Raw genomic sequence first — 27,699 nt, 5'->3', positions numbered from 1 at the left:
TAAAACTGTGCAAAATCAGGCTTTATTCTTTTTTTTTTTCCTCCTGCGTCGTCGCCTTTCCTCGTCATCACCATAATCACCATCATTGTCGTCAACATCATCTTTGAAAACATTACTCACCAGAGACAGACAGCCAGCGAACAGACTCTCAAAGAGACTCGCAGCTCAAACCTCTTGGCAAAAACAGGCATCGGCTATTAGCACAGTCCCCGCAACACAATGAGTAAGCTGTACATGTCCATTTCTCTCTGGGCAATACATTTCAATGAGGTCTCCAATGTCCTTATTTACAATTCAGTCTCTTTCAGTGCCTCAAAGTCCATTCAGTAGTCAGAATCTTTAGTGCCAGGAGATGCTGAAAGCCCATCTCAGTACAGACATGGTTAAGATGTTGGATATTATAGTCTTGCTGACTCCATAAATACTTTTTTCCCACCATTTTTCCTCCACTACCCAACTACTGCAGGTCCGAGGACAGTCCAGTTCTCCAGTTTAGGCAAACGTTGAATAAGTGCAATGTCTAGTATAATGTCAAGAAAATACAAACCCACACGTACATACATACATACAGTACATGACTAACTGATAAACTTGATTAGCTATACAAGGTTGCCATTCTCCAAGGAGAAACTGTAGAATTGCACATTAATGCCGTACTTCATCCAGCGTCCATCAGGTAGGGGCCGGAGGAGAGGATGCGAGCTCACCTGGACCGGATGCTGTCAGTAGATAGATTGGTAAAATTGTCCATGATTCTCTGTACAGTGGATTTTGTAGGTTGTGAATCCAATGGGAAGTGTAGTTCATACACAAAGATTTTAAAATGAGATATCCACCACTTTATGAAAAAGTGATGACTACTTGAACAAAAATATGATGGCGCCCGATGGATTGTTTTTTTTTTTACGTTTTTTTTTTTACATAGAACATAAGCAACAGATATAACATGTCCACAGATTAAATCCACTGTTTGTTTTTTAAAAATGTTTAACCATTGTTACTGAGCCTGCCATGTCACTTCCAACCAGTTAGACAGAAGTATTTTTTTCTTTTTCAATTCTCTTTTTTTTGACATTTGTGAGGTTTTAAAGGTGCATTATCAATCAGAACTGTCTTAATTCTGTAATGAAAAACCCTAATACTGTTAATGGCTAGATTTTATTTCTTACATCTGATAATGTTATCAAAAACAAAGTGCCTATAGTGTATGTAACTTAAGTTCAAGCCACACCTCGCTTATTGGATTCTGGGAGCGAACAAGGACAAAATGACAGAGCAGTGCTTGCCCCTCAGATAACCATGTCACAGACCTTAATTCATGTCATTAGTCAAAGAATATTAAATAAACTGATCAGAGATAATGCCTTTGCAAACACAATAAGAGAACTAACTTCTATGTGCATGTAAATCCATCACTTATTCGCCACAAAGGGATCTAATTATCGTCTGGAATGATGAATTTTTTTCTTTTTTTTACTAGATATTCACAAAGAGAAATGATAAATAGAGATCATTAGTCCAAAGGATCAGTAAAAGTGCAGCAAGAAAAGGAGGGTTTAAAAGTGTGTGTGTGTGTGTGTGTGTGTGTGTGTGAGTCAAGAGCCATACCAGTGACCATTTCCTTCTTTCTTCATAGATGTGAGAAAAGCAGACTGACTTTAAGCAGGTAAAACCGAACTGAAGGTTAAATGAACATGTAATTTGTAACCACTTGAAGAAGCGGAACAAAGAGAGGAGGGAGAGAAAAATGAGAGGACCAGAACAAAACGACTTTTTTTAGATTAATGTGCTCAAGAGCTCCCTCAGCCTTCAGTATCAGGCCTGAGGTCAGCCCGCCCAAACATTCGCTGTCTGCCTGCCTGTGTGCCTCCACCAGAGAGACGTATGGAGAACCGCCATTAGCTGGAGTAGATCTGGGTCCCAATCACACGCATGATCTCCTTCTGCACCTTAGGCTCCTGGGTGTTGATGTTGGCATCTCCTACTTGGCCATCCTCATACCTGCACATATACAGAGATGAGTAGACATATGGGTTCCTTTCAACCTTTTTTATTTCCCTCCTTTGCTCACTGCTTGAATGTTTTTACTTCTTTGTGGTACAACTATATCCCAAGGCTGGCAAAAGAATCAATACTTAAATATGTTTTTGTGTTAAAAACAATATGATCTTAATTATAAACCGTCGCCCATAAAGTTGGAATAATTTTGTTTTCAGACACAATCCTGGTTTCAATTGTGGTTTAATTTTCATTGTGATATGTTTGGAAGAGATTGATTAGTAACGATTTGAAAAGATATACACCTTATCTGTCAATAACAATTTACATTGTCACAATCATTTCATGGAAAGAGGTAAAAAATATATTTTATTCCAACTTTATGGGTGACCATGTACACTCAATAGTTAAAAATCAGATTTTCAACCCAAGGCAAGTAGTAATAATATAATAATAATAATAATAATAATAATAATAATAATAATTACAATTGACATATTTAGAGATGTGTTTCAATAAGTTCAGTGGGTTTTTGTGTGTAGCAGCAGTGTGTGCAGGTTGTTGCAATTTAATATAATAATAATTCTATAATAATAATGAATCTTATTTTGTGTGCCTCAGACATTTTTTCATACTACCATTGAATTGAAGTTTAAAATTCTGGTATTGTGAAAATCTCATAAATACCCAGTTTAAAGATGAACAGCTAAAGTTTAATCTTATCTCAGAAACAAGACATAATACTGAAGATGAGAAAAGTCAACCTTTTCATAGACAGATAAGCCTGTGAGTGAATTATAGTGATTATAGAGAGGGCATTGCTTGATCTGGCATAACAAATGCTCTTATTTTTTTTATTCTAATCATATAAACATTTCTTCAAGCTGAAAAATACAACCATACGCTGAGCACAAGTTCAGAATTGAATTATATTTAGCCGTGATTTAAATTTGATTGTGGCCCATCTCAAATCTAATTTCCAATTCGGAAGACAGCAGTGGACATGATAATAGACTTTGCCATCTGGTGAATGCCTGTGTCCAAAGCTTGGACTCAAAGCCCTGACATCAGCAGCCAGTGTGGATGCCATGTGTCATCTGCTGAGCTCCAAAAACACAATTTTATACATCGTACTGAAAGGCTACGACCTGAGAGGAACCCAGTTCAGTGCAGCGGTGCCACAACTCAAACATCATTACAATTAATCCACTGCCAATTTAAAACGATGATGAGGGACAACTCCAGCATATACCATAATTCTTCATTAAATCACCTTCATCATGATCTGTTTAGCAGGAAAGATTAAGCAACCTGAGTGATGAACTATGCATTCTAAGTGTGGTGATTTTATTATTTTCTGGCTGATTCCTATGCCAGCTCCTCTGGTAATTATGCATTCATTCTGTAGAAATGATCAAGAAATGAAAAGGTGTGGCATACTTACACAAAAAAGAAGCGAGTACAGACGTGGTCGGATACTGGACACACCCAGATGTTACCATGTTTCTGCAGATCCTTAGATGTGATAACTGTTGTAGAGACAAAATTATGTTAGAAATGGGTTTTATTATCCTTAGTTGTTATTATATCATTTTTATTAAAATTGCTTGTATTAAACTATCATCCTAACTGATGCACGTTTTTTTTATTTTGCTCATTTTTAATTGTTTTCTCCAATTATGACATTGATGATGATCATTGTCATATTATAATGACTTTTGTGACTGCACAGTAAGACAATAGTCACATTAGGCAGATTTACTTAGATGTAATTATCTCACTATATGGCAGTCTCCTTCTGTGTTGCTAGAATTTTGTTAATGCTTCTCGAATTTTATAAATTAGATATTATATTCACTAAAATGTGTATATAAGATCATATAATAATTAGTTTATCAAGAAAAATAATAGAGTATTATCATTCTTTATATTTTGTGTTTTTCTATTACCCCTTCTATGGTGTTTCAGTTTGTCTGCCTGTCAGCAGGATTCATAAAACTCAGTGGAAGGATGTAGCATTGGGCAAAGAAGAACCCATTACATTTTGGATCACGGGGCAGATGTTGGATTATTTTTCACTTTTGTTACCAATGGGCATTTCTGCGACATTCATGTGTTTTTTGGAAAAATTGGTCTCTGACTTGGAAAATTCACATGAACATCTCCTCAAGTTGGAATGCTGACATTATGAGATAAAGCATGCCCTGGTGGAGGTTTAACTGACTAATGCCACATATTCACATATTATCTCAGCATTAACACATATGACACCTTGGCTTGTGATTACCTTCACACAGAGCGATGCAGTTCAGATTTCGACTTTGAAGGAACCTTGATTGTATGGGACGACTCTGTTGACAAAACAGAAAAAGTTAAGCTGCTGCAGTAAATATAATGATTTAACTGAGCTGATGATGGAACCAGGCGGCAACCTCCGAGTCTGAGCAGTGAGGCAAACCAGGAAGTGCCTTAAGCTGCATTATAGCGATAATTCCAACAGGGGGCGCTGACAGCTGCTGCAAAAGCATTTGTGTCCATTCATTTCAATACAAAATGAGAAAAACTTCTCACTTGATGTATTTCGTCAGATTTTTTTTTTTAGGACAACACTACGGTCTCAATTGCTAGTAAAAAATCTTCTTCAAGACAATATGAAGTTAATAATGTAAATAATGGTTCAATTTAGAATAAAATTGAAGATAAAGAATTGTATGATTTGGGGCGTCGCTACCTTTGATTGACAGGTCACTAAGGCCAGCCGTCATCAGGAGAGAAGCAGGACAATGCGTATCCACAACAGTGTCAATAAAGTTAAAAAAAAAAAAAAGGATATTTACCGGTTTCGTCTCATAACTTTTACCCTTTCACTTAATGACAGTTTTTTTAAACATTTTGTTCATTAAAATGTCTTGTTCAGCGTTTGGTTCAGCTGTTTTTTGCTAGCCAAAACTAACATCTAAGTTAATGCTACAGTTAATGCTAACATGAATTAGCAGCGGCTTCGCTCAGTCAGGTTGCGGGTTAAGAGAGGCGTGTAGTCAGTGTTGTCAGATCCCTCTCGCTCCTCCACAGTCCAATTATGGTCTGCTCCCAGTTTCCGAAAACAAGATGGCGACGAGTGTAACAGTGACCTCGATGCCTCAAATGGGCAGTCCACAAACCAATGGGTGACGTCACAGTGACTGCGTCCATTATTTATACATTCTATGGATGGAACAGTGAAACTGTACAGAGTGCAAACCTAGAGCAGTGATTATAAGAAACATTTGAATAAATTTTAAAATACGTTGAAGAGCGCTCATCTGGCAACCAGTGCTGATTTTCCTCAAGGCTTCTTTCATAGTATATATTTTTCAAAGATAATGTTATATCTGAGGATGCCATATGTCCAGTTCCCTCACCTGTGGTATGGTGTTCATGCGGTTATAACGTTGCACCAGTTCATCTTTGGTGGGCATGCGGTGCTGTCCTTTCCCCATTCCTGCAAGAAGCAGCACACAGAGAGCAAACAACCCTGAGTCAGAACGACCTTACCTCGAGTCACTCAAGCTGTGAAAAACCTTCCTCTTGTGGTCTTGAGCTCCTTGTACAGATAAATTATTACCCACAGTGCTAACCTTCATATGAAGGTTGTTCCAAAATGCTACTAAATATTTTTTTTACATTTAGAAATTGCCACAAAACGTTAAATAGCAAGTACAGCTCTCATCTTTTTTTATGAAAACTTCCTGCTCTAGGAAATACTATTAGTTCCAATCATTTGTGCAATCAACTTAAGTGTGTATTTACTGCTTTTGGTTGAGCAGGGACAGAATAAGCCACATCGATATATTGCCAGAAACGCTTGCAGTCTTTGGCTGAGAATAATTAATTTCACACCCATTGCTAAAACGATGGATGCTAACAGCTGGGCCCCTTTGGCAACCTGCTGACCTCTTAACATATAATCACATAATTAGCACCAAAACCACAACAGGACCTCAAAACCAACTACTGAAAAAGTGTTTCAGTGTAAGATACACAAGTAGACATAAGATAAGGTCTAAGGTTTAAGTCTCTTTGTTCCCACCCCATGAAAATAAAACAATATGAAAAGCCCACAAAGTAACACACACAGATCCACTGACAGCTTCATTTTACACAGCCACAACATAATGTATGGTATGTTCGGCGGCACACAAGCTCAGAGAAAAGGCCCAAGGCCCAGCACCCAAAAATGGACACACAACACAGAGCAGCACAATAGGACAGCATGGAAAGCTCCCATGTGTTGAAATGAAGTGTTCCAGGATGATAATCAGGCCATGTTACAAACATAGAGTGTACTCAGTCAACATGGTGGAATAAAAGGGAGACGGAGGGTAGGGCCGGAGGGGGCTTAGTGGCGAGGAATGAGACGTTCCTACCTGAATATCCAAAAGATATGCTGGAGATGGGGCTCAGATAGATGCCCTTTCCATACGCTGCCCCATGCAGCTTGGGTTTGAAAAGAGCAGGAAGGAAGGAAGGGTCACTGAGCAGTTGCACAGGACAACCTCACTTGCACACACACGAATGTACTCACACACAAAGTGCAGTAAATACCAGTCCTGCTGTAGTGAAATCAGTGTGTATAAATCAGTGTTTTTGTGACATTTTACCTGACAAACCCTAACAACTAAATTCACACACATGGGAATCCAAAGACAGTGGATAGCAAATAGCCAAGGAAAGAAGAGATAGTTTTATTATTCCAGTCATTTAAAACAACTCCTATAACCCACACAGTCACACCACAGTCCAGAGAGGATCATGTGATGCTCTTGAATTTTTCTCAATGAAATGAGTGTATTAAATGCTCCAGTATTCAAGCAATGCTGACATGAGAAATGAGACCATGTATGCTGGCGTGAAGGTAAAGATGGTAAAGTATGAGAATGGCTGATAATGATGATTAGCCTCCACACAAGAATGTCCAAAATAAGGAAAAGGACCACAGGTGGAGCATGGAGAAGTGTTCATGAGCCAAAGTGACACCAGAGGAGAAATGGGAAGAAGAACAAAGAGCCACTTGATGGTTTGGGAATGAAATGTGAGGGAGATGGAGGTCAGGACGAGGCACATCTGGAAGAAATCAAAAGGAACAATAGACAAGAGGTTTCGTGTGATGGTTGGAGCTGGAGGCAGACTTGTCCTCCTCCTCCTCCTCCTGTGAAACACAATGACAGAGGAAGGAGGGGTGTCAATGCTCAAGGTGAAACGGAGAGGAGAGAGAGGAGGCAGACGAGCACTGAGGCAAGATCAGAGATGGAGAGTTCAAAAAGTTGAAGAACAAAGAAGGCATAAATGAAGCACATCAGCATGATGGAGCAATCATGGCCAACATGAACGCTTCAAAGATCCTTGAGATTTCACATTTAATTGTTTTTCATCTGTTTTCAGGACATGCCGGTGTGTCTCCAAGCACTCATTATCTGCCGTCTTGTGCAAATGAGACAATGCTGCGCTCTCTAGTGCCCACTTCTTTTCTTTTTTTTTTTCCTTGTTTTATTATTTATTTATCTTTTGCAGACCTGGGTCACAAAGTGAAACAACAACCTTTGCAGTATAATTTAAAGATCCAGGTCGATAATTAATAGAGGCTTGTGCCTCGATGGTCCTGATTAGAGCCTGACCAGATTTTTTAGACTGATGCTGATTTTAGAGGGGAAAAAAATTCACAGATAACCAAATGGCGGCTGATATAGTGAAGTTGGAATTAAAATAGGCCTTTTCTGTATTGTGCACTGGTTTGGCACCAATATGACTCAGCAAATGTACACGGAAAGCTGCTTCCTTTAACAAAGTACTTAACACTATTATGTATTATTTTATTTTATACACACTCAATTCAAGAAATAAACACTGAGAAAATAAATAATATATAAAAATAAATTAAATAGCTAAATAAACATCAGTGTATGTTTGTATCAGTTCACTGTCACCATTTGAATAAAGAAAAAAATAAAACAAATATGAAAAACAAATATGTTCAAATGCTGAGTCACCATTTAAATGAGAATAAATACAAATAAAATAAATAGCTAAATAGCACTGTATATTTTCTATCAGTTGACCATATCAACAAACAAATAAAATAAATAAATAGCTGTGCATACTGGAAAGCATATATGCCAATACTGGTACATAGCGATATATGTCTGTAATAAGCCAAAATCAGCTTTTTTTATCTGTGATCAATCAGACAGGCACAACTTTAAATGAGTTGAGACTATTATTTGACCCAAGTCTGAACAGATAATGAGTGGTGCCAGTTACTGACCTTTAATGGACGCCCTCCTTATTCACCCACAGAAGTCTATACTCACTACCATGGAGCTTGTCCTTTGCATCCTTCAGCTTCAGACCTAGCCTACTCAGTGCTCTAGGTGGTTTACCCCAACAGGGCACACCGGCAGCATCCCGACATCACAGCTGACACCACAGCCCCCTCCCTTTGTCTTGCAACAGGAAGAGACGTGCTGTCTGCTGCTGTCGGCGACAGAAAACAGCCAACATAGGCCAGGAAAATCTCCCAGTGTGCCCCGCTCGCTAAAATGCCAATTGCAAAGCTGACGAAAGGGAATCTGGCATCCATTAACTGCAAAAATGAATCAGCCGAACAGCGAGCCTGCTCTGTCAGAGAGCAGGTTTACTGTCCGAGAGGAGATGCATCGTAAATTCCAGCCAACTGCCAGGGTTACGTACCTGCAGTTTGGTATAAGAGGCATTGACTAGTCCATTTCTCAGAACAGAGTGCCAGTTCTCTATATGGGAACCACTAGAGCAAGTGTAGAGAGAGGGAGAGATAAGAAAGAAGAGATAAAGCACAGTGCTGTGTGAATATAAACAGCGCAGATCCACTGATGTGCAGTGGGCCGGATCCATGCTGCACAAAATAACACCATGCCGCATTTTGTCTGTGACCTTTGTTTCACTAAAAGCAATTAGCAAATGGACATTTACTATTATTTCATTAATTATATTATTTACTGTATTCCAATATGTCATGAATGATTACTGGAAAAAAACGCAACTATCTTACTTTTTATCATTACATAAGTATTTTGAAAAGCCTACAATTAGAAATTCACAAAGAGAAAAACAGCCTTCTTCTGCCAACCACAAAGAGCTTCTGTAGTCGTCTATTTATACCATTTGTGCAAGGACATTTTGGGACATGCTGTTACATCATCACAGTACTCCAAATTTATATCCTTTAATACTAAAAAAAGTATTAAATGATATAGATCAAAGATGACAACCCATCGCCGCTGTTGATGGGTTATTTGAATACATCTCCCAGTGCAGGTACCTGGACTGTCTTAAAATAAAATACAACAGTCAGCAGTGTCAGGAGTGTTGTTATTTTTAACAAGGTTTGAAGCACTATTGAGTTCTTGGTCCCACAGTCTCATAAATAAACAGGAAGAAATTTTTCATTTCAGCTTCTCAATCTCACATATTGCCATTAAACTGACTCTGAACTTGTATTTATATTTCCTATGTTTCTATTTATATCAATATAAAACGATGGCAGCCAAGATGACATAGAAATTTGGCATTTCCTGTTGAGAATGATTAAATTTGTAGAATTAACCAACACAAAGAGAGACTGTTAGCACTGCTCATGTGCTAGCTGTACCCTGCGAGTGCCCAGATGGGCCGTGTGTATCTAAAATATTCAGCAAAGCCCCATCTGCTACAGTACAAATCTCGATCTCACAGATATTGCTGGCTCCATGTGCTGGCTTAGCGAGATGGTTTCTCTGTCCAAGAGAATGGCCACTGCTCTGTGCTGTTGTTTGTTATGGTTCCATAAAAATCTGCTAGAAGGGCTCCTCAATCCGCAACATAATGACCAGGTGTTACAATGAGACATGTTTGACAGAGTGTGCTCCTGTAATGCTAAATTATGCATGCATTTTAGTGACGGTGCCGGATTTGAGATCAATTATTTACAGTAAGTGATTTCACACATTATATTTGCCCAAAAGCAATAAGCTTAACAATATATTAATTATTTTCTGATATTTTATGACAGCCTAAATGATTTAATTCTGTAACTGTAGGTTTACAAGCTTTAAAGCAGTCAATGGAAAAACGGGATTTGGATTGTGTGAATGCTGTGTCAGCTAATGAGAGGAACAAAAAGCACTCACTGGAAGGCGAAGGTGCTGCCATATAGCTTCTTGGCAGTGCGGAAACGAGCCTCCTTGGCCGGGGGGCTGCTGAGCAGCAGGAACTGGTGGGAGGTGTGCATGAATTTCAGTTGCTATCACAATGAGATCATAAAGGACAAGTGAGAGCAACAGAGAGAGAGAGAGATAGAGAGTGAGTAAGAACCATTAAATGACATAATGTAGCAGTAATAAGACACTCATTTGATATAGGATACTTGAGGGGATGTCATTCTGGTTCCCTACCCTACTCAGAGGCAGCTTGACGATATGAGACCTGTTACTGGAAATAATCCTGCAAAAAGACAGACAGAAAAAAAGCAAGGTGAAACAGAATTTAAAGTACCAGCCACTGTGCTGCCATTTTGCTTGAACCACAATAGGCTTCTTCTCACAGCAGACATTTTGACTTGTCAAATTGTTAAAAGCAGAGGCTGCATTCCCTCCAAATCAGGAGTTGCACAATCAGTGCAGGGTTGTGTGGTTGTGCAGGAGTTTCACTTAAATGACTAATCTGTGTGACATCACGCTGTGAACTTTAAACCCTCCAATCCAGAAGAACGCCAATCATGATCGACACTAAACCAGAATGGTACAAGACCAAGCAACTGTGGGAAGATTAAAGTCTTTGTACTTCCTTATGGCAGGGTTGTACAGCAATCACGTTATCTTCCATCTTCTCAGTTGCTCGGTAAACAACAGAATTCTACAATGCAAAATTCTACCATTTGCATCCTCTGGTGTGATCACCAGTTATGTTTTTTAGCACTGCAGTGTGACTTCAGGTTGTGTTTCTCCAAAAGTTGATTCTATTTCAACTTTTGGTCCCATGGTTGCTGCATTTTTTTTCCAGCATCTCCTGCTAAATGGACTAGCCACATTGAAATGAATGGGAGGACTGCCGTTTTTCGCTGCAAACCCTGATTTGGTTTGAATAGAGCTTTCCCTGCTGTGAAATGTTAAAATGTTTTTCATCAAAAAGGCCTGTTGCCATAAGCCCATAGACATTATTGTTTGTCCATGAACATTTACCTAATATGGTACGTTGGATATGCTCAACTGGTGAGTAGTGCTGTATTTTGTTTTCTGAAATTAAGTCAAATCCTGTTAACACGCAAAGCAGACTAAACCCATTTTCTGACAGATCCTCTCTACTCACCACTGCAGCAGGGGATGGGCCAAAGGGTCAAGTTTGTCCATCTGTTTCTTGATCTCTAGATATGAGCCCTGAAAAAAAAACACAAGCATGTGTTGTTTTCAGTTTGCAATTATCATTTTTTTGAAAGCCAAATACAGCAAGTGTTAGATACAGAGTAATTATGTGTTCTATACATAGTACAGATGAAATCAAGCCACAGTGGGTAGACTAGCAATAGATAGATGAGTGGGCAAAAGAAGATAAACTAATCAGCAACAATTGTCACTATGATAAAAAGAGACCCCACCCATGCTGCCAACTAAATACAGAACTGTGGAACATTTTCAGTCATGGGGTGGACATACAAACTAAAAAAAACGTAACACTTATAACTTATTATATCGTAAAGTCCCCCTCCACATACATTTATATTAAAATATACTTATTATTACCATGGTTTTCCCATATAAAACATTGAGATATATACCATATCAGAATGGTAAGTGTAGTTAACATCATTCATGTTGTGTGTTAGCTTGTTAGCTTGTGGCTGACAGCAGCATACAATAACATCTGCTATGATGTTTTCGCTTTCACTGACAAGTCCACTGTATGCTGGAGGTTTCAGGTTGCTTATAAGGCTTTTGTAGTTGTGAAGCACAGTAATCTGGCTTGCCTTGCCATCCACTTTAGTAGATGAATGTGACAAATATATCTCCAGTCACAACGCATTAAGGTCAAGATCAGACATTTTACTGTACATAAACAGAAGAAAAACACATTTCCGAGTGGAGGGGGACATTAAACATTATACATCAAGCCTAGCTGTAGCCTAAATCCACTGTGACGTTTCCCTTCTTTCCCTCCCCTCTTCTCCTTGTACCTGGGTCATTTCCCGAATGGACATGACGCTGTCCAATGCCTTCTGCAGTCTCTCATAATTCTTCTTCTGTGTTCATCGGTTGAGCCAAACATCCATTGTATGCAATGAGAGAGGGGGGACAACATACTGACATCTAAAATCACTTGTAGAGTTAAAATTTTTCTGAAACATTGTAACCATCTCTAAATCAAAATCTTTCTAAACTCATTGCAGTGTACAAAGATACAACTAATAACCAGTATTACTGTCACATAACTTCATTTAGTTTGTGGTTAACTACAATCGTATTTCTATTTTTATTCTGACATGATGATTGATTTAGTTGGTATTTAGGATTCTAGTAGTGAGGATGCTGACCTTTGGGTTGAAGGCCAGAGTCTTGGGGTCATTGGGGTCGACAACTGATGGGTAGGGCTCAAAGATGATGCTCTTACGTGGAGACTCAAGAGCAGCTCGACACATAGCCACAAGTAAATCCACCACCTGCAGAGAGAGGGATTTTAAGGATTTTACATTAAGAATATCTGCCTTTATCTGATACTGTTATCGCCTCACTAGTGCAACATAAAAGAAGAGCCTGCCTCAGTTCCAATAGCACGTTTAGAATTAACGCTCAAAATTCAACATCATCATGTGTCAGTGTTTGATGCTTGTGTTTTGTATTTCTTACATATCTGTTAGGCTTTTAATCTTTAATCCGAAGGAAATTTGGGGGAAACAAGAATCAATTATTAACGTAAAAGATATATGAATAATCTGAGATGCAGCATATGCTATCTGTTGTGTTGTTTTCACCTCTGCTCCGGTGGCCACTTCCTCTGCAGCTCCGGACATCACACCCAGAGTGTAGAAGGAGAACACACACAGCTCCCTGGTGCACACAGCCGGCTACATAAACACATGTAAATACTCTTGTCAATTTGAACTGCATATCTACACAAAAACAGTCAGGAGCGCAAATACTGACACGCACTCTTTCTCACTCTTAATCCATGACCACGATCATATTACTCATCATATTACTAACAGAGAGAGAAAACATCACGTGCATGCTATTGAATTGTTTCTAAATCTGTACCGCATGTTTCTCTTTCTCATCTCTGATACCTTCAGCATGGATCCATTCTGAAAGACGTGCTGTTCGTCACACACCACGCAGTACTCGTTGAGCGTGGGGATCCTCTGCTCTGAGTACTTCATTATCTGTTTGGGAAAAAAAGCACAGTGGTGTTCCTAGTTATCACTCCCACCCCCAGCACTGCCATATAAAGGCATAAAGCCTGGCTTGGCAGCAGATGTGTCACAAAAAAAAAACAATTCTGTACTGCAGCTATGGCTGATTTAACCTGTTATGAGGGCCTAGAACAAAACTGCACTGTGGCCCCAGCCCCTTGTCACTGCCAGCTATACCAGCTCATATCTCCTCGAGGTCTAACCTGCACTAAGAAGCCGTATTCCAAGGTAGGGATGTTCTTGCAGTGGCCGCCCGCCTGGGATGAGAAAAACAATTCAATCAGCTGCCTCGTGGTAATCTGCGCAGGGGCCCTGGCCGCCGGGACAGCCACAGTCTGATGAGTCAAGTGAAGACAAAGCATTATGGGAAACGGCGCACCAGCCATGATACGGTAGGGGTAAGGAAAGGCTCAGGTGGGAACAGTGCAGGTGACGGGTGACTGAGAAGAGGGTCAGAGTGGATCACAGAACAGAACAGAACAGAACAGAACAACATACATTGCCATAAACAGCAATCATCATCAACATTTGGTAGAATTGTGAATGATTTTGAACTCCCTATCATGGCATAACAAGTCTCTACATCAGCGACTGTTAGGTTAAGAGCCTCAGAGTTGTGAAAATCACTACAACCACAACCTGTGACTGAGACACATTAAAGACAGATAACTGGGAGGACAGCGAATATCTTTTAAGTTCCTACAATCAAATCTTAAAAGTCCAGTGTGTAGGATTCAGTGGCCTCTAGTGGTGAGGCTGGATATTGCATTTAACTTAACACCCCTCCTTTTCCAAGCATGTAGAAGAACCCATGGTGGCCTGCAGATAACGTAAAAACGCAAAAGGCCCTTTCTAGAGCCACTGTTTGCTTTGTCTGTTCTAAACTACTGTAGAAACATGGCAGTGCAACATGGCAGGCTCCATCTATGCAGGACTTATTTTACCCGTCAGCAGCAACGAGCACATAATTCATAACTTTATTTATAATAACTAATCTGTGCAATACGGACTTTGTATAGAAATCATGTGCAATTATTCAATTTGTCACACTGTTGTTACATATATACATATTTGTACATATCTCTATTTACTTCAAATGTATGTATTTACACACTTCTATTTTTATTTTTATTTCTATTTCTACATATCTCTATTTACTTAAGATTCGTATACAGCTGTAACAAAAGCAATTTTCGGTAACACTTCATAATAAGGTGAACAAGTAATAAGGCATTGTTCTCGCTTTAGATCCGGTAGTTGCAAAAAGCATAGTTAACTTATAGTTAACTTATAATAGATGAGCAATAAAGTATATTTTAATATCAATAAGCAAACAAAATAAGATTAATAAAGGCATGGCAAAGACATAATGGGTGGGTCATGGGTGTTTGTACTGCCATTATTAACACTACAAGCTTATAAACACACAATAATGTTAATAAGCATCTTGTAAGGACTTACACGGGCCTTATTATTTGTTAATTAATGGTTATTACAAGGACCTTAATATAAAGCATTACCCAATTTTCACCCAGGGATCAGTAGTATTTCTGATTCTGATTCTGATATGAAGGGCTCATTCAAAAATTCAAAAACAGAGTGAGTCTTAGTTTCAGGTGATTTTACACCAATGAAAACATAGTTATGTTTATTATATTCCATTTCTACCGATGAATCACCCTAAATCCTACACACTGCTCCTTTAAACTGTGAGCTACGTGACTTCAAATCGGAGGGATGCATGTGTGCTGATTTGTCCAGACTGGCACTGACCTGGCTGTTTGGCGGATAGCTGAAGAGCTCCCCTTTGGGGTTCTTCATTGTACATGAGATAGAACGGTTCATCAGGCGGGTCACTCTCAGCTCAGGGACGCTCAACTTCCCTTTTAAAACTGTGTCTTGGATCAGAGGAAAACTCGGAGACCTAAAAGAAAAAATAAAGCAAGATACCATTCATGTGCATCACTTCGTCAACCTTTTTTCTAAATGCTAAGGTCTTTGCAGAAATCTCGTAGCCGATGGTCTGGCTTCAAAGGCCAAATCAGAAATGTCTAAAATATTATTGTAACGTAGCTTTAAATAAAATCTTAATTATCATTGCAACATTTCCTTAGATGCAATGTTGCATGGTAAGACTATATGTTAACATGGTCAGTACCTGAGTGATTTTATTGTGACATGTATTAATAAAGAAATACACACACTACTCTTACAGTATTATAGTCGCTCTGTCCAACTGAAATCTGTTTGGATAGCAGCTCAAGTCTCTATCTGTTCAGATAGAAGAACCAGTGTTCACTTCCACCATCCCTCTCAGTACATATCCATGTACACTCTTGACATGAGACGCCTGTCAAGTTGTGAGGATGTCAAGACAGACTAGTAGTTAGTGAGCCTGACCTCCATGGAGTGGGCTGAGAATCAATCCCTGTGCACCCATAACTGTCAAAGCATTGCAGAGTGAGACAGAGGCTGAGAAGAGTGCTTCCCCCCTTGGGAAATTGCTTGAGTGTGTCAGATTTGGAGTTGAGGTCAATCTGCAACATGCAGTGTCAGAGATTCTTTCTCCCTGCATGTCTTCTTCGCTACAGTTTGTCTTTCACAGACAAACCTTCTCGAAGTATTTCCATCACTATCTCTAATGTTTTACCCTGATGCTTCAGAAAGCTCCAGTCTTGTGAAAATAACTTGCTTGCATGTAAGTAAGTAAGTGAGTAACATTTTTTTATACAGCAGCATTCTGGATCAGACCTCACAAAGCGCTTCACAAGAGATAAAATACAGAAGTAATGCAAAAAATAGAAAATACAACTGAAAGACTCACACAACATTTTGTGACTAGGTATGGATCGAATCACTTAAGTTGAAGGGTGCCCAATATACTGTAGAACCCTATAGTATACATAATTTCATGCATTTCATAAATAAAAGTCCATGGGAAAAAAATCTGCTATTTCTAAAGGATTTTTTAACACACATTTCCAATGGCTAATTTAATAAAAGATCTAGGTCTACTTTGGTGGTAAAAAAATAACATCCTGCAGATGTTCAAAAACAAGATCAAAATAGTCTAATTTGTTTGTTTTTTGTACTTGAGGTTAATTAATATGTGCTCTTCTCCTTGAGTGATTGCAGACACTTTGAAACAGTGAAGTGTTTAGAAAAGTAGCCAGGACAATAACTAATAAAACATCACAATGTAGGAATTCAGCTTCACTGCTGGAAACTACAGTTGATTTTACAATAAAATGAAAACATATCTGCATTATCACTGGCCAAAGTTTTTATCTGTTCCAATGAAAATGTTACATATGATGACTTATTGGATCAATTACAAGCCGTAAATGTGTATCCAGCTGTGTATAAAACATGCATGGTGGAGGCCTACTTGGGTATGGGGGAGAAGATGCTGAGCCCGGCGCGGAACTTCTTGATGGTTCCTCCGGCTTTGAACCAGCTGTGCCTCTTCTCCTGCTGGGCCTTGAGGAACTCATTACTGAGGTGCTTCCACTGCTGAGAGGTGAACGTGCTCAGGATCCTGCCATGTTCCAAATGAAGGGGTTGAGCAGAAAGATATGTGAGTGAACCTGGCAGATGGTGAATTATGCTTTAACCCTGAAGCATTTCAGCTATTTTACCATGTCTTGTCAGGAAGGTGGTGAGATAAAGGCTAAATTTTAGCTAGGGAAAAGCTGACATGGCCATTTTTAAAGGGTTCCCTGGACCCTTTAAACCTCAACATATCTGAATAAAAATTAGCTCCATGTGCCCTCTTTGCAGACTCATTCTCATGCAGGACAAAAATGCGTTATTTTCGCCAATTGTGTTTGAGTATTTCTTTTCTGCATACCCTAAACAGTCTTGGAATTGCATAAATTGGGTATGACTGGAAAGCTTGTGGATTCAAGAAATCTAATTGTACTTGTACTACATTACTCTTATTGGAATGTTTGAGCATGTTAGTCCCCATAGCAGCATTTAATTTTAGTGGAACATTGCTTGACACTTGACCTTACATTCAGAGGATGTATAGCTTTTCTAAGTATGGTCATGGAAAGAAATATTAGACCATTGTTTTCTTCAATTTATTGTCCATTTTAATGCCTGGTACAACTAAAGGTACATTTGTTTGCACAAATATAATGTTTAATTAGGTTTAACTTAAGAGCTGATATCCAGCCATTTTCCATGGTTTTCTTGACAATAACCAAAATCACTATCAAGAAAACCATTGACAATGTCTAGATATCAGCTCTTAAATTAAACTCTTATGAGCTATTTTTGTTGTTATCATTATATTTGTCCAAACAAATTAACCTTTAGTTGTATCAGGCATTAAGATGCACAACAAAAAAATGAAGAAAACAAGGGTGATTATAATTTTTTCCATAACTGTATTTTGACAATAAAAGGATTTATCAGCAGTTTAAAGAACAGAAGTGCTCCAAAATGTCAAAGGTTTTTGATACTCAATCACAGTATGGTGTTCCTTGAGGCCTTGGTGTCCTGATGTGATATTTTGAAGGAGTTTTTACATTGTTTTACATTTTTCTCAAGTTATTTAAATGATATATTTTATATTAAAGAATAATGATTAGAACAACTTGACACACAGTACTGCATCTCAAATTAATCTTTCAGATGGTGTACACCACTTCTATGTGGCATCTACTGTTGACCTGCTACCTCCCCCTAAATATTCCCTGTCCTCCACCCCAAATTCTCTATCAAAGGGGCCGTAATGTTTGTTGTTGTTGTGCATCATTATTTTGTTTAAATGGATTAGGCAACCAACAACTGAATGGGTGATTTGTATTTCTGATGCAGCACATTTGGTTATGCATAATCTGAAGTTAAAAAATGAAATCTACTATGTACAATTTCACTACAAAAAATTATAGTCACTGAATACACAGATCATGTGACTTACTTTTTGAGCTGCAGGCCGAGACTGAAGCCTTCTTTATTGGAGGGCTGGAACACTTCTACTGATGGCTCTGAGGAAAAGATGACTAACATTATTACACAGTGCCCAGATACACACAGCCTCTTTCTTTCACTCTCCCTCTTGTATAGCACATATTGTACTCACCTCCTACGCTCAGTGAGTGGCACAAATACCTAAAGTCCCTCCCAGAAAACCAACATCCACACTGACATCTTTACTCACCAGGTCCGTCGAGGTACTGAGAAAGAGAAAAGCGCAGTCTCAGAATAATGGGCTCTGTTCTGATAACTTTCCAAGCTGTCGCAACCTCCTCCTGAGTCAGACACACACACACATACACACATACACACAAATATACAGAGTTAGCATCCTAATTAGGGCCATTTCTCATCACATAAATAAATTAAGAGCGCACAATGCATTATAAATGATGTGTTACTTTGCAAAATGTCAACGTTGGAATAGAAATGGGCAAAGAAGGAGGAGGTGTGTGCAGAGAGAGGGAAAATGCTGACTCACATCTAGGAAACCGATGTTAATATGAAGATCGATGTCCACGTCATCAATGGTTCCATACTCCCTGTTCACAGACACAACAACAGATACAGTTCATCTATCATAAGTAATGGGATGCATTACACTCCAGCCCTTTCAACTGATTATCCCTGGAGGGAGAAAATAGGGGTCGTTTTTTTCCCATCTTGCCCGACCTTACCTAGTTAAAATGAATACTTAATATCTTTGAATTGTGTTGGTGTACAACGTTTTTTTAAAGCAGGTCTCAAACAGTTGTATGTGTGTGTTTGAGTGTGTCATAGCTGTACCTAACAGAGACAGCACTGTCAGTGTAGATGTCTTTTACTGCCTCGATATCTGCATCCAGTTGAGGGTGACGGTACAGGTCAGCAGCGCAGCTCCCCTGTAACAAACAGTATATCCATCTTGGTCACAATTACAGCAGAGGACAAGTTACATCGGTTCACAACTTTTTTTGTCTGAAGTACACAAACACAGCCCTCTCACATGATTTCAAGTACCCTCCAGTAAAACCACCCATCATCTTCCAAATTTGCTTATTTATTTGTTTATTTTTTGTGCATTGATCAACATCACTGTTAATGTGCCAGTGTTAGCCAAAAGGCTCATTTTTATTTGTTGTCCCTTGGAGAGATGTGAGATTAGCCATTTAAACAACAATACAACTAGAAAAAATAGAACCAACAAAAGCAAAACACAAACAGCTGAACAGGATTAAAAAGCTAAGAGCAGTAAGGCGTGCAATGTAAAGCTATAAAATGCAGGTATTATAATACAAAACAATGTTAAGCACAAGCAGTTAAAACATTACAAGTCACATTATATTAGTGATGAGCGATGATATCATAAGGTACAAGCTTTGAAATACCTGCATTGGCCTGAAATTAACATTTAAGAATCTGGTGCGAAAAATATGTCTGCAGTTTGGCAGTTATAAGGATGCAATGATTGTTTTAAATTTAACCTAGGCTGAGGTACTTTTCTTATTTTCCCCTGTGTATGTGTGCATTTTGAAAATCATTGTATTTAAGGTCTGCTTCCATCAGTGGGCCAGGACAATAAAAGCAGGCAGTATAATGTGTTAATTCCACTGCAGGAGAGACTTAATGTTCTCTGTAATGAGGTGGAAAAAATATGTCAGAAATCGGTATCTTCACCGACAATAGGGCAAAATAAGATGGAAAATATCAGCATAGTGGTAAAAGAAAACCAATATTGGCATCCCTACGTTCCATTGAAGAAGACAAGGGAGGCAATCTGGCAAACAGACAAAAACCAAGCAAATGAGAGCAGACAATGCCAGCATGCAGTGACTAGGTATGATGGCAGGTCTGTTCCCTTTTTGCCACAGTTTTAAAGTTTAAGGAAAGGAATGGTAAGAGTCGCTTTGTCATATATTTAATGGAGAGATGTTTCAAAACTGTAATAGCTTTCTGCCCAAAAAATGTTTTTGTAATGGGAAGAAAAGTATTCCACCTCTTATTCTTGATCTGGTTTATCTATCTTTAATATTTTTCAGATGTGGTAAATGCGAGAGATACGAACCATTTAGATTTTTGAAATAAACATTGGGACATTTATTACGATTTCCAAAGATCAAAAGTAACTTTATCATATATTATACAGTGAAGGAAATGTTTAGGTTTATTGTCTAGGACATTGAGAGCTTGTTTATATACAGATTGTACATCAGTGATCATTAACTGATGGCCCGCGGGCCACAAACAGCCCGCCAAAGCTTCCAGTCCGGCCCGCAGAATATGGCCGAATAAATTCAGAAAATGTGAGGAGGAAAAAAAGGCAGTCTGGAATTAAGCATATTTACAATCATGTTTCACAGTTTTTAACCATCACTCCTCAGTGAACTGCCTCCTTGGAGGAAGTCTGAGAGGTTTTTCTACTGAAGTATCTAGTTATCATTCTGGATTTCCCATATTTATTAGGAATCTATTGACACTAATATAGGTAAATAAAAACAGCATTCATTCAGTAAAAAAGTGAAAAAAATATATAACAATGATAGACTAACTAGGCATAAGTACATAATATTTTATTTATTTGAAAGTTGGACCCCCACAGTGTCTGACCCTTGGACAAATGTAGTTGATGACTACTGCTGTACAGGCTTTAGCATTGTATTAGTGGTTATAGACAAAGATAGAGTGAGTATATGTGAGAAAATCATAGCATGGAAATAAATGTTAGTAGCTTGAAAAATTAAATTTTTAAAAGATTTTAAAATGGGTGACTATGTATTATATTCCTACAATAATGACTTTTTCCCCAACCATTCATCTCTTATAACTATATCACATCTTCATCCATTGCTTTTAAGTAACTATTCAAACTGTTTATCAAATACTCTGGCAATCTATTTGAACCATCTATCCATTATAATTACATAACTATTGATTTATTCATTATTTTTGCTTTCTATATCAACAACTCATCCATTGCTTTTAGCTGTCAGTTCAGACCTCTCTGCTTACTAGTTTTAACCCACTCTCAATAACAGCACATGCTGTAGTGTTTAGGTGTTAAGGCTGAAAACATTATTTTATCAAATCTTTTTTTTTCAGTCGAGCTACTCAATCTTTCAACTCTTTGTACATACTTCAGACCAGATTTGCATGACACAGCATGTTCCATTTAGTCAGGCTTTTCTAACTCTGATCCAACATCAAGTACATCCTAAATTAGCAATACCATCTGAAAGTTATGTAATGTGACTTTTGATAAAGAGGAAGTAATAGGAAAAAATGTGAACATTTCTAAAACTGTAGGCTTATATTTTAGGGCATTATTCAACATCCTGACAATCAATACGTTCTGTGGTTACCTCCGAGCATTTAGTACTTTCCATAAATAGTATTTTCAAGTATAAATAACAATAGTTGACCTAAGTTTGTCATATGTGTTCTGGTGTCTAGCCTTGAAGTCAGACTCCTCAGCTCTGAGTGTGTAGAACAGATCCTACACTTTCATCCTTATCTTCACTATGCTGCTTTCATGTTCTCTGACTGCATAGAAATGAGCTTTAAGTCCCAGACTGGATTTACATTTCAATCACAGGACTCGGAAGATAGCAATAAAAAAGGATGACTAACAGATTACGATCTTGAATGGAAGTGAAGCGTTGAACTTTACAAGATGAGATGATACATTAAATGGCAGAAATAGAAATGAATTTGACAGTGTTGCTTGGAATTGGAACTTGAGGGTGATGATGCTAAACCTGTATTATACTTTTATGGTAAATGACATACTTGCTATTGTCAGTTTGCAATAACTAATATTTCAGACCAAGCCCAGAACCTCTTCAAACACTGACACGTGTCTTACATTCTAAGTTAATATTCTGCTTCAGATTAATTAAAATACTTGCCCTGCTAGCAGGCAGACATTAAGATGGAAATGTCAGACAGCCGGTCCATCTGTTGTGCTTGACCAGAGGAAAATATCTCACAACTAATCACCACATTGCCATGACATTTGGTCCGAATATTCATAATCCCCAGATGATTCCAGTGACCTCTGACTTTTTGTCTGGTGCCAACATCAGGTCAAATTTTCTGCTTGGCCAAAACCTAGCTCTATGACAATATCTTAAAAACTAATGGCTGCTTCTCTGTGAAACTTGCAGTGCACATTCATGGTTAAATGGTTGGCCATTGCCATGGCCCAATAGTTTAGCCTGGCTAACACCAGACTAATCTCAAATGAGATCTAGTCTGGGAACCAGCCGTTCATTTCTCCGTAGAGGAGGCGTGGTTTACGATCCTCCGGAGCCGTTTATTGGGCGATTAGAATGTCTATCAAAAGCGTCTGTAGGTAGCTCTTAGCCAATTGTATCAGTTATACCAGATGACGTAGTAGAGCAACAGAAATTTATGTTTGTTTTGTGTGTGTCTGTGAGAGTGTTGCTTGCTGCTTTGCTTCTCCAGTTCTTGCTTTCTGCAAGAGTATTTATTTTACGCTTTATTCCTCATGTCATTCAGCCACAATCCACTGATTTTAAGGGCAATAAACAAGCTGCTGCGGGTCTCTCGAGATCACCGGCGTTACAGTAGCGGGGCTATTAGCCCCGCTACTGTAACGCCGGTGATCTCGCTACGAACCGGGGGACAGCGGAGCCGCCGAGAGACCTTTCGCCTTTCAACTTTCGCTCTAAACTATTTAAAACACCATCTACAGCTAAAGAGAGTTTCGCGTCTGCTGCAGCCATGTTGGATCCATAAGAAAACTACAAGCTTCCGTCTGCCGGGTAGTACGCGTCATCGTCTTGCCGTCCCTCCCCGTTCTGTGATTGGATCCCTAAAACAGGGCTAAGAAACCTCTCTGGTTGCCAGACCCCTTGGCAGTTCGAAATAAAATCGAGCGCGCAAGGCAGTCTGGGTATACCCAGGCTACCAATAGTTAGGTGTTTTTGTGTCAATATATTACAGCAGTGAACTTGTAGGTCAGCAAAAACACATCCTACCAGAAGCTCTTTTACAGTTGATGATTGTAGATTGATTATTGTGAAGATAATAACGATGATGCAATACTTACGAAAAAAATAACATCTCACTATCCTTACAAACACAAGATTAAACAGACAGATTTAATGGAAGGGTAATACAGGAGCATCTGCTGTACCTGAATGCCGTACAGGAACTGTTCCGATTCGTTCTCCCCATCCGACTCCTCGTCTGTCCAACACTGGCCTTTGATGTCCTGTGGGCCCACACGTCGTGAAAAGGCCATTATAGTGGAGCGGAAAGAAAATGCAACCTCTCTCTATCATCCTTTCATCTCACATCCTTTCTCACATCTCCCCATTCAGCCTCCCTTTCAAAACACCCAGCTTCAAAACACTGCTTTATATAGCATCTCAAAGAGAGAGACGACGAGGCGTGATTTATTTCCAAAAGACAGGATATTCTCTAAATCTAACCTTCAAAAGAATACTCAACTTGCAATCCAAAAGGATGAGTTAATAATAATATCTTTAAAAAAATAAATAAATAACCACATCTCTTGTCATCTTCAGCAAAGCCTGCATCTCAGATATCCTGTTGAACTAATGCACAGCACTTAGATAAAGCTTATATCTTAATATCTATGAAAAAGTCTGCATTTCTGTGAAAAGCCACAGCAATGTCATTTTACTAAATTTAACACGTTCTGAAACTTAAACAAACCATGAATGGATGACACAGCTTCATCGTATGCAGTGATTACACCAATAGAATCCTAGCTGTCTTACCATTGGGTCTGCTGTTCATAGGGCTCACTCAGACAGGTTTAGGCCTTTGAATACTGCCAACCATTGCAGCCGATTTCCAGGTGGAAGGAACGAGAACAGAAAACCGGAGAGCTCTGGTTGACCACCTCTCTTTGTCGCACACTTCAGAACTTCAAAACCTGGAAGAAGTAGAGGTTACAATTCAGTAAACAGAAGAAAACATGAAACAAAGAGGCCATCTCCAGTGATGCCATGCTTTGTAAATGGTGCCCTCCTCCTCTTTTCTTTAAATGGTCTGCACTTCACCTTGCCATGTATCCTAGCAACAGCCATCTCTGCCTCCTTTCAGAGTGGCATTAATCACTGTGGAGAGAATGTGTGGGAGATATGTGCTGTACGTTCAGTACCCAGGATGCATCCATTTCTTTGTTTTGTTTTTCCAGGAAATTCATCTATTAATACTGAAGCACCAACGGTTGGCATACCTTTATAGACACACAGAGAATGATGTCAGTGCACTGTTAGACTGACGTCTTTCTCTGCCCGGCAAATAAATGGAAGGAAATCATTGAAACGCCATGTAATTTCCTCTGTACGCATAATGAGAGTAAACTGTGGTATACTGTGTATATTACTCAATAATTTGACATAACAAAATAATATTTTTCTATAAATGATTAGTGAAAGCAGCCATGATGGGAAAACAAGAGATTTAGAGATAAAATGTGAGAAGAATTTGAAGAAGACTGGAAGTGTAAACAACATCTCTGATATAACAGAGGCAGCTACAGCACACTGCATTTCATGGCGGCCCATCAGATTTTGTGTCAGACATGTAAACAATGAGCATGGTCTCCTTTCAGTAAGACATAAAGCTGCCCATGCAGAGTTTCATATCCCACACTGCAGAATCAGAAACCAAATTACATATTTAGATAGTCTAGAGCAGACCAGACCAAAAACACTAAAAGATTTCTAGCATTTACCAGCACTGATCCTGAGATGTGCAAACAAAGACTGGATGGTAATGTAGCTTGGTACGACAGGGCAGACTGCCTTTACAAAACCATCCAGCATGATGATGCTATATAGGTCAATTAAATTAAATGAACACCATTTGTTCATTTCCTCTTTGTTTGCAGGGCTAACATAGGACACAAAATAATCACAGCACTGTGTTTTTCTCTTCCTGATTGTGGAAATCTCTCGTTTTTGGTGTTGCTTTCTTGTCTGAAATACCATCCCAGACATCAACTGCGTTCTCTTTAACAAGGCTCCCCGTCATCACCCTCTTCCACTTCAGCTCCTCTCCTCGTCTCTATATGTCTGCTGCCCTGCCATGTCCTCAACCCTGCTAGCATCCACACCCCCCACCGCCCCCACCATTCTCATAGCCTCTGTCGTCTCACATACCAATAGAGTCGCCCCCAACACACACACATTCACAACCATCGTCCCCATTCCGCCTGCTGATAATATTTAACACAAACACAGAATCAGTCAGGCGGATTTTCCCCTCCCCCCATACTCTGCACTCCCACCCCATCCATCCACACTTACCTCCACAGAGGATGGAGACTCGGATGCCGTCCTTGCCTCAGCTGCTCCCCCTCTTAAAGGGCACACCTGCCTCTCTCTCTCTCTCAGCGGCTTTTTCCACTGAAATGATAGATGACAATAAGCCCATTAAAATAGGATATTGGAGAAAACCAGATCCACAATTATCCAATCCTCCATCGTCTGTCTCTCGGTGCTTGTGGTGTGTGTCTGCGAGCAATCCAGCTGGTGTGTGCGTGTGTGTGAGTCTGTGTGTTTATCTATTGCAGATCTCTGCTGCTACTGCTGTCTTATATTTTGCCTGACAACACTGAGGGGTCTGAGCATGCTCAGTGAGACCAGGCAAGCCAGTCATGTGACCTGCAGCTGACTGCACTGCTGCTGAGAAGTAAGAGGAAAAATGGAGGAAAAATGGCTCTGCTCGTGTATGCATCTGCTTGTGTGTTTGTGTGCTGTGTTTGTGATGGCATAAAAGTCAGTGTCCATTACTGTGCAATCATGCATTGGAGGTAGCCTCTGGTTGATACTCAATACATTTCATATATTTTCAAAATGTATTAAAATCATCAAAATCATGCTGCATTTGTGCATTGCACTTTAGCTGCACTGCATGCTGTACAGACACACAAATACATTGGCTTGATGATCTAATTATATTACAAAAGTATTGGTGATATTTGAGTCACACCTTCATAAATTAATATTACAAACATAGCATTAACAAACAGAATAAATATTATGTCTCCTGTATCTTTGATACACTGCCATTGTGTACAGGTGTGAGATAATGGTCATTAGGCTTTTAAGCTAATTAGTCCTTACCCTCATTCTCCCATGGTATCTATTTAAGAACTGACCTAAAGAGTGAACAGGTGTTAGGCCAACTGTCTGATCAGTGTCTGTCTGGCTGTAGTCAAGAGAGGGGAGAGCATTTTAAGATCTTGTCAAACTATTTTTTGGCACACATAAGGCAAACTAAAGGGCACTGACCATGATGGAACAATAGAAATGCGTGGAAATCATTCATCTTGCCATAGTTGCTTCATCAACCAGTGGCATGGTGCTTTTTGTATATGAACAGGTGTTCCACTGTCATGAAAAGGTCACTCAGCCCTGGTACAATCCATGATCCACCTGTAGGGCAACTGTCCTTCACTGTACAGCAGCAATCAGTAACTGAAAAATGATTGGACCTTTCTGATATACAATATCTACTCTTGTGGACAAAATTACCTATTGAATCTTACTAAAAGATAAATAAGCTGCATATTTATAATCCAGTGCCAGCAAAGAGCACATGTTACCTACTTTGAAATAAACTTCACTACTTCACAACAAGTAAAATAAAAATAAAAAGCTTTTCAAATATTTCCCCAACTACTATGTATATTATTTTTTTTAGATCTACCATCACTAAAAGTTCTCATTAGTGTTATTTCACTTCTATTGTGTCTATTTCTGTTTATATTTATTGTTGTATGCAGTTATAATACACACTGAATCATTAGGGTGTTCTATGTGCTCATCTCTGAGATTTATCTGAACATATTCCCACACTGTCTTACTGTACCTCGTGGCCCAGGGGTTAGCCGCCACTAATCCTGACTGACGCCAGTGGCTTGGCCGTTGGACAGGCTGACTGGATGGCAGATCTGTCCCTCACCTGGACAGGTGTGTCCATTGGCCTCAGGCAGTGGAGTGGAGTGGAGTGGATCCAGGCAGAGGCTGCCAGCAGCAAGTGAGACAACAAGATGGGCAGTGGAAGCAGCAGTGCCAACACCACCACAGCTGTGAACAGGTGAGAGCAAAATGGGACACAGGGGGAGGGGACATGGATTCAGTGAAGAGTGCACTTGTTCAATAGGCCACAGGAAGTCAAGCAAAAAAAAAAAAAGAAAAGAAAAAACACCAGTGGTTCCTATATAGTAAAAAAGTAACTTAAATAGTATATTTGACAGATAGATTAATCAAACCTCTGTT

At 39.2% G+C, this 27,699-nt stretch overlaps 1 protein-coding gene across 5 annotated transcripts; it reads right to left on the bottom strand.

The window, feature by feature from the left end:
- On the bottom strand, window positions 1-25,967 carry LOC131986179 (protein mono-ADP-ribosyltransferase PARP6). 5 transcript variants are annotated; one of them, XM_059351029.1, is made up of 23 exons: window positions 25,723-25,967; window positions 24,184-24,341; window positions 23,574-23,651; window positions 19,223-19,317; window positions 18,918-18,978; window positions 18,621-18,711; window positions 18,381-18,447; window positions 16,839-16,988; window positions 15,224-15,374; window positions 13,654-13,785; window positions 13,325-13,420; window positions 13,013-13,105; window positions 12,575-12,700; window positions 12,218-12,280; window positions 11,356-11,423; window positions 10,443-10,491; window positions 10,179-10,291; window positions 8,725-8,797; window positions 6,405-6,474; window positions 5,400-5,479; window positions 4,286-4,349; window positions 3,443-3,527; window positions 1-2,001 (listed from the first exon to the last, which is right to left on the bottom strand). In XM_059351029.1, the coding sequence occupies exons 2-23, from the start codon at window positions 24,184-24,186 to the stop codon at window positions 1,899-1,901; spliced, it is 1,911 nt and encodes a 636-aa protein (XP_059207012.1). In that variant the 5' UTR covers window positions 24,187-24,341; window positions 25,723-25,967; the 3' UTR covers window positions 1-1,898. The 5 variants fall into 5 exon arrangements, with proteins under 5 accessions (XP_059207012.1, XP_059207031.1, XP_059207004.1 ...); XM_059351048.1 differs by having other exon boundaries at window positions 12,218-12,283; window positions 13,654-13,707; XM_059351021.1 differs by having other exon boundaries at window positions 12,218-12,283; window positions 25,723-25,966.
- Window positions 25,968-27,699: the final 1,732 nt, after the last annotated feature.

This window comes from Centropristis striata, chromosome 2 (assembly GCF_030273125.1).
Source record: "Centropristis striata isolate RG_2023a ecotype Rhode Island chromosome 2, C.striata_1.0, whole genome shotgun sequence".
In the NCBI taxonomy this organism is placed as follows: Eukaryota; Metazoa; Chordata; class Actinopteri; order Perciformes; family Serranidae; genus Centropristis; species Centropristis striata.
The sequence above is the reverse complement of the archived record's forward strand: the minus strand, read 5'-3'. Positions and strand labels throughout refer to the sequence as shown.

Coding starts and splice junctions, on each gene's coding strand:
- LOC131986179 (XM_059351014.1), bottom strand. CDS start 23,681: ATGGCCTTTTCACGACGTGTGGGCCCACAGGACATCAAAGGCCAGTGT. Junction 18,979..19,222: donor GACAGTGCTGTCTCTGTTAG/GTACAGCTATGA, acceptor GTCTGTGAACAG/GGAGTATGGAACCATTGATG. Junction 8,798..10,178: donor GGCAGCACCTTCGCCTTCCA/GTGAGTGCTTTT, acceptor CACTTGCTCTAG/TGGTTCCCATATAGAGAACT.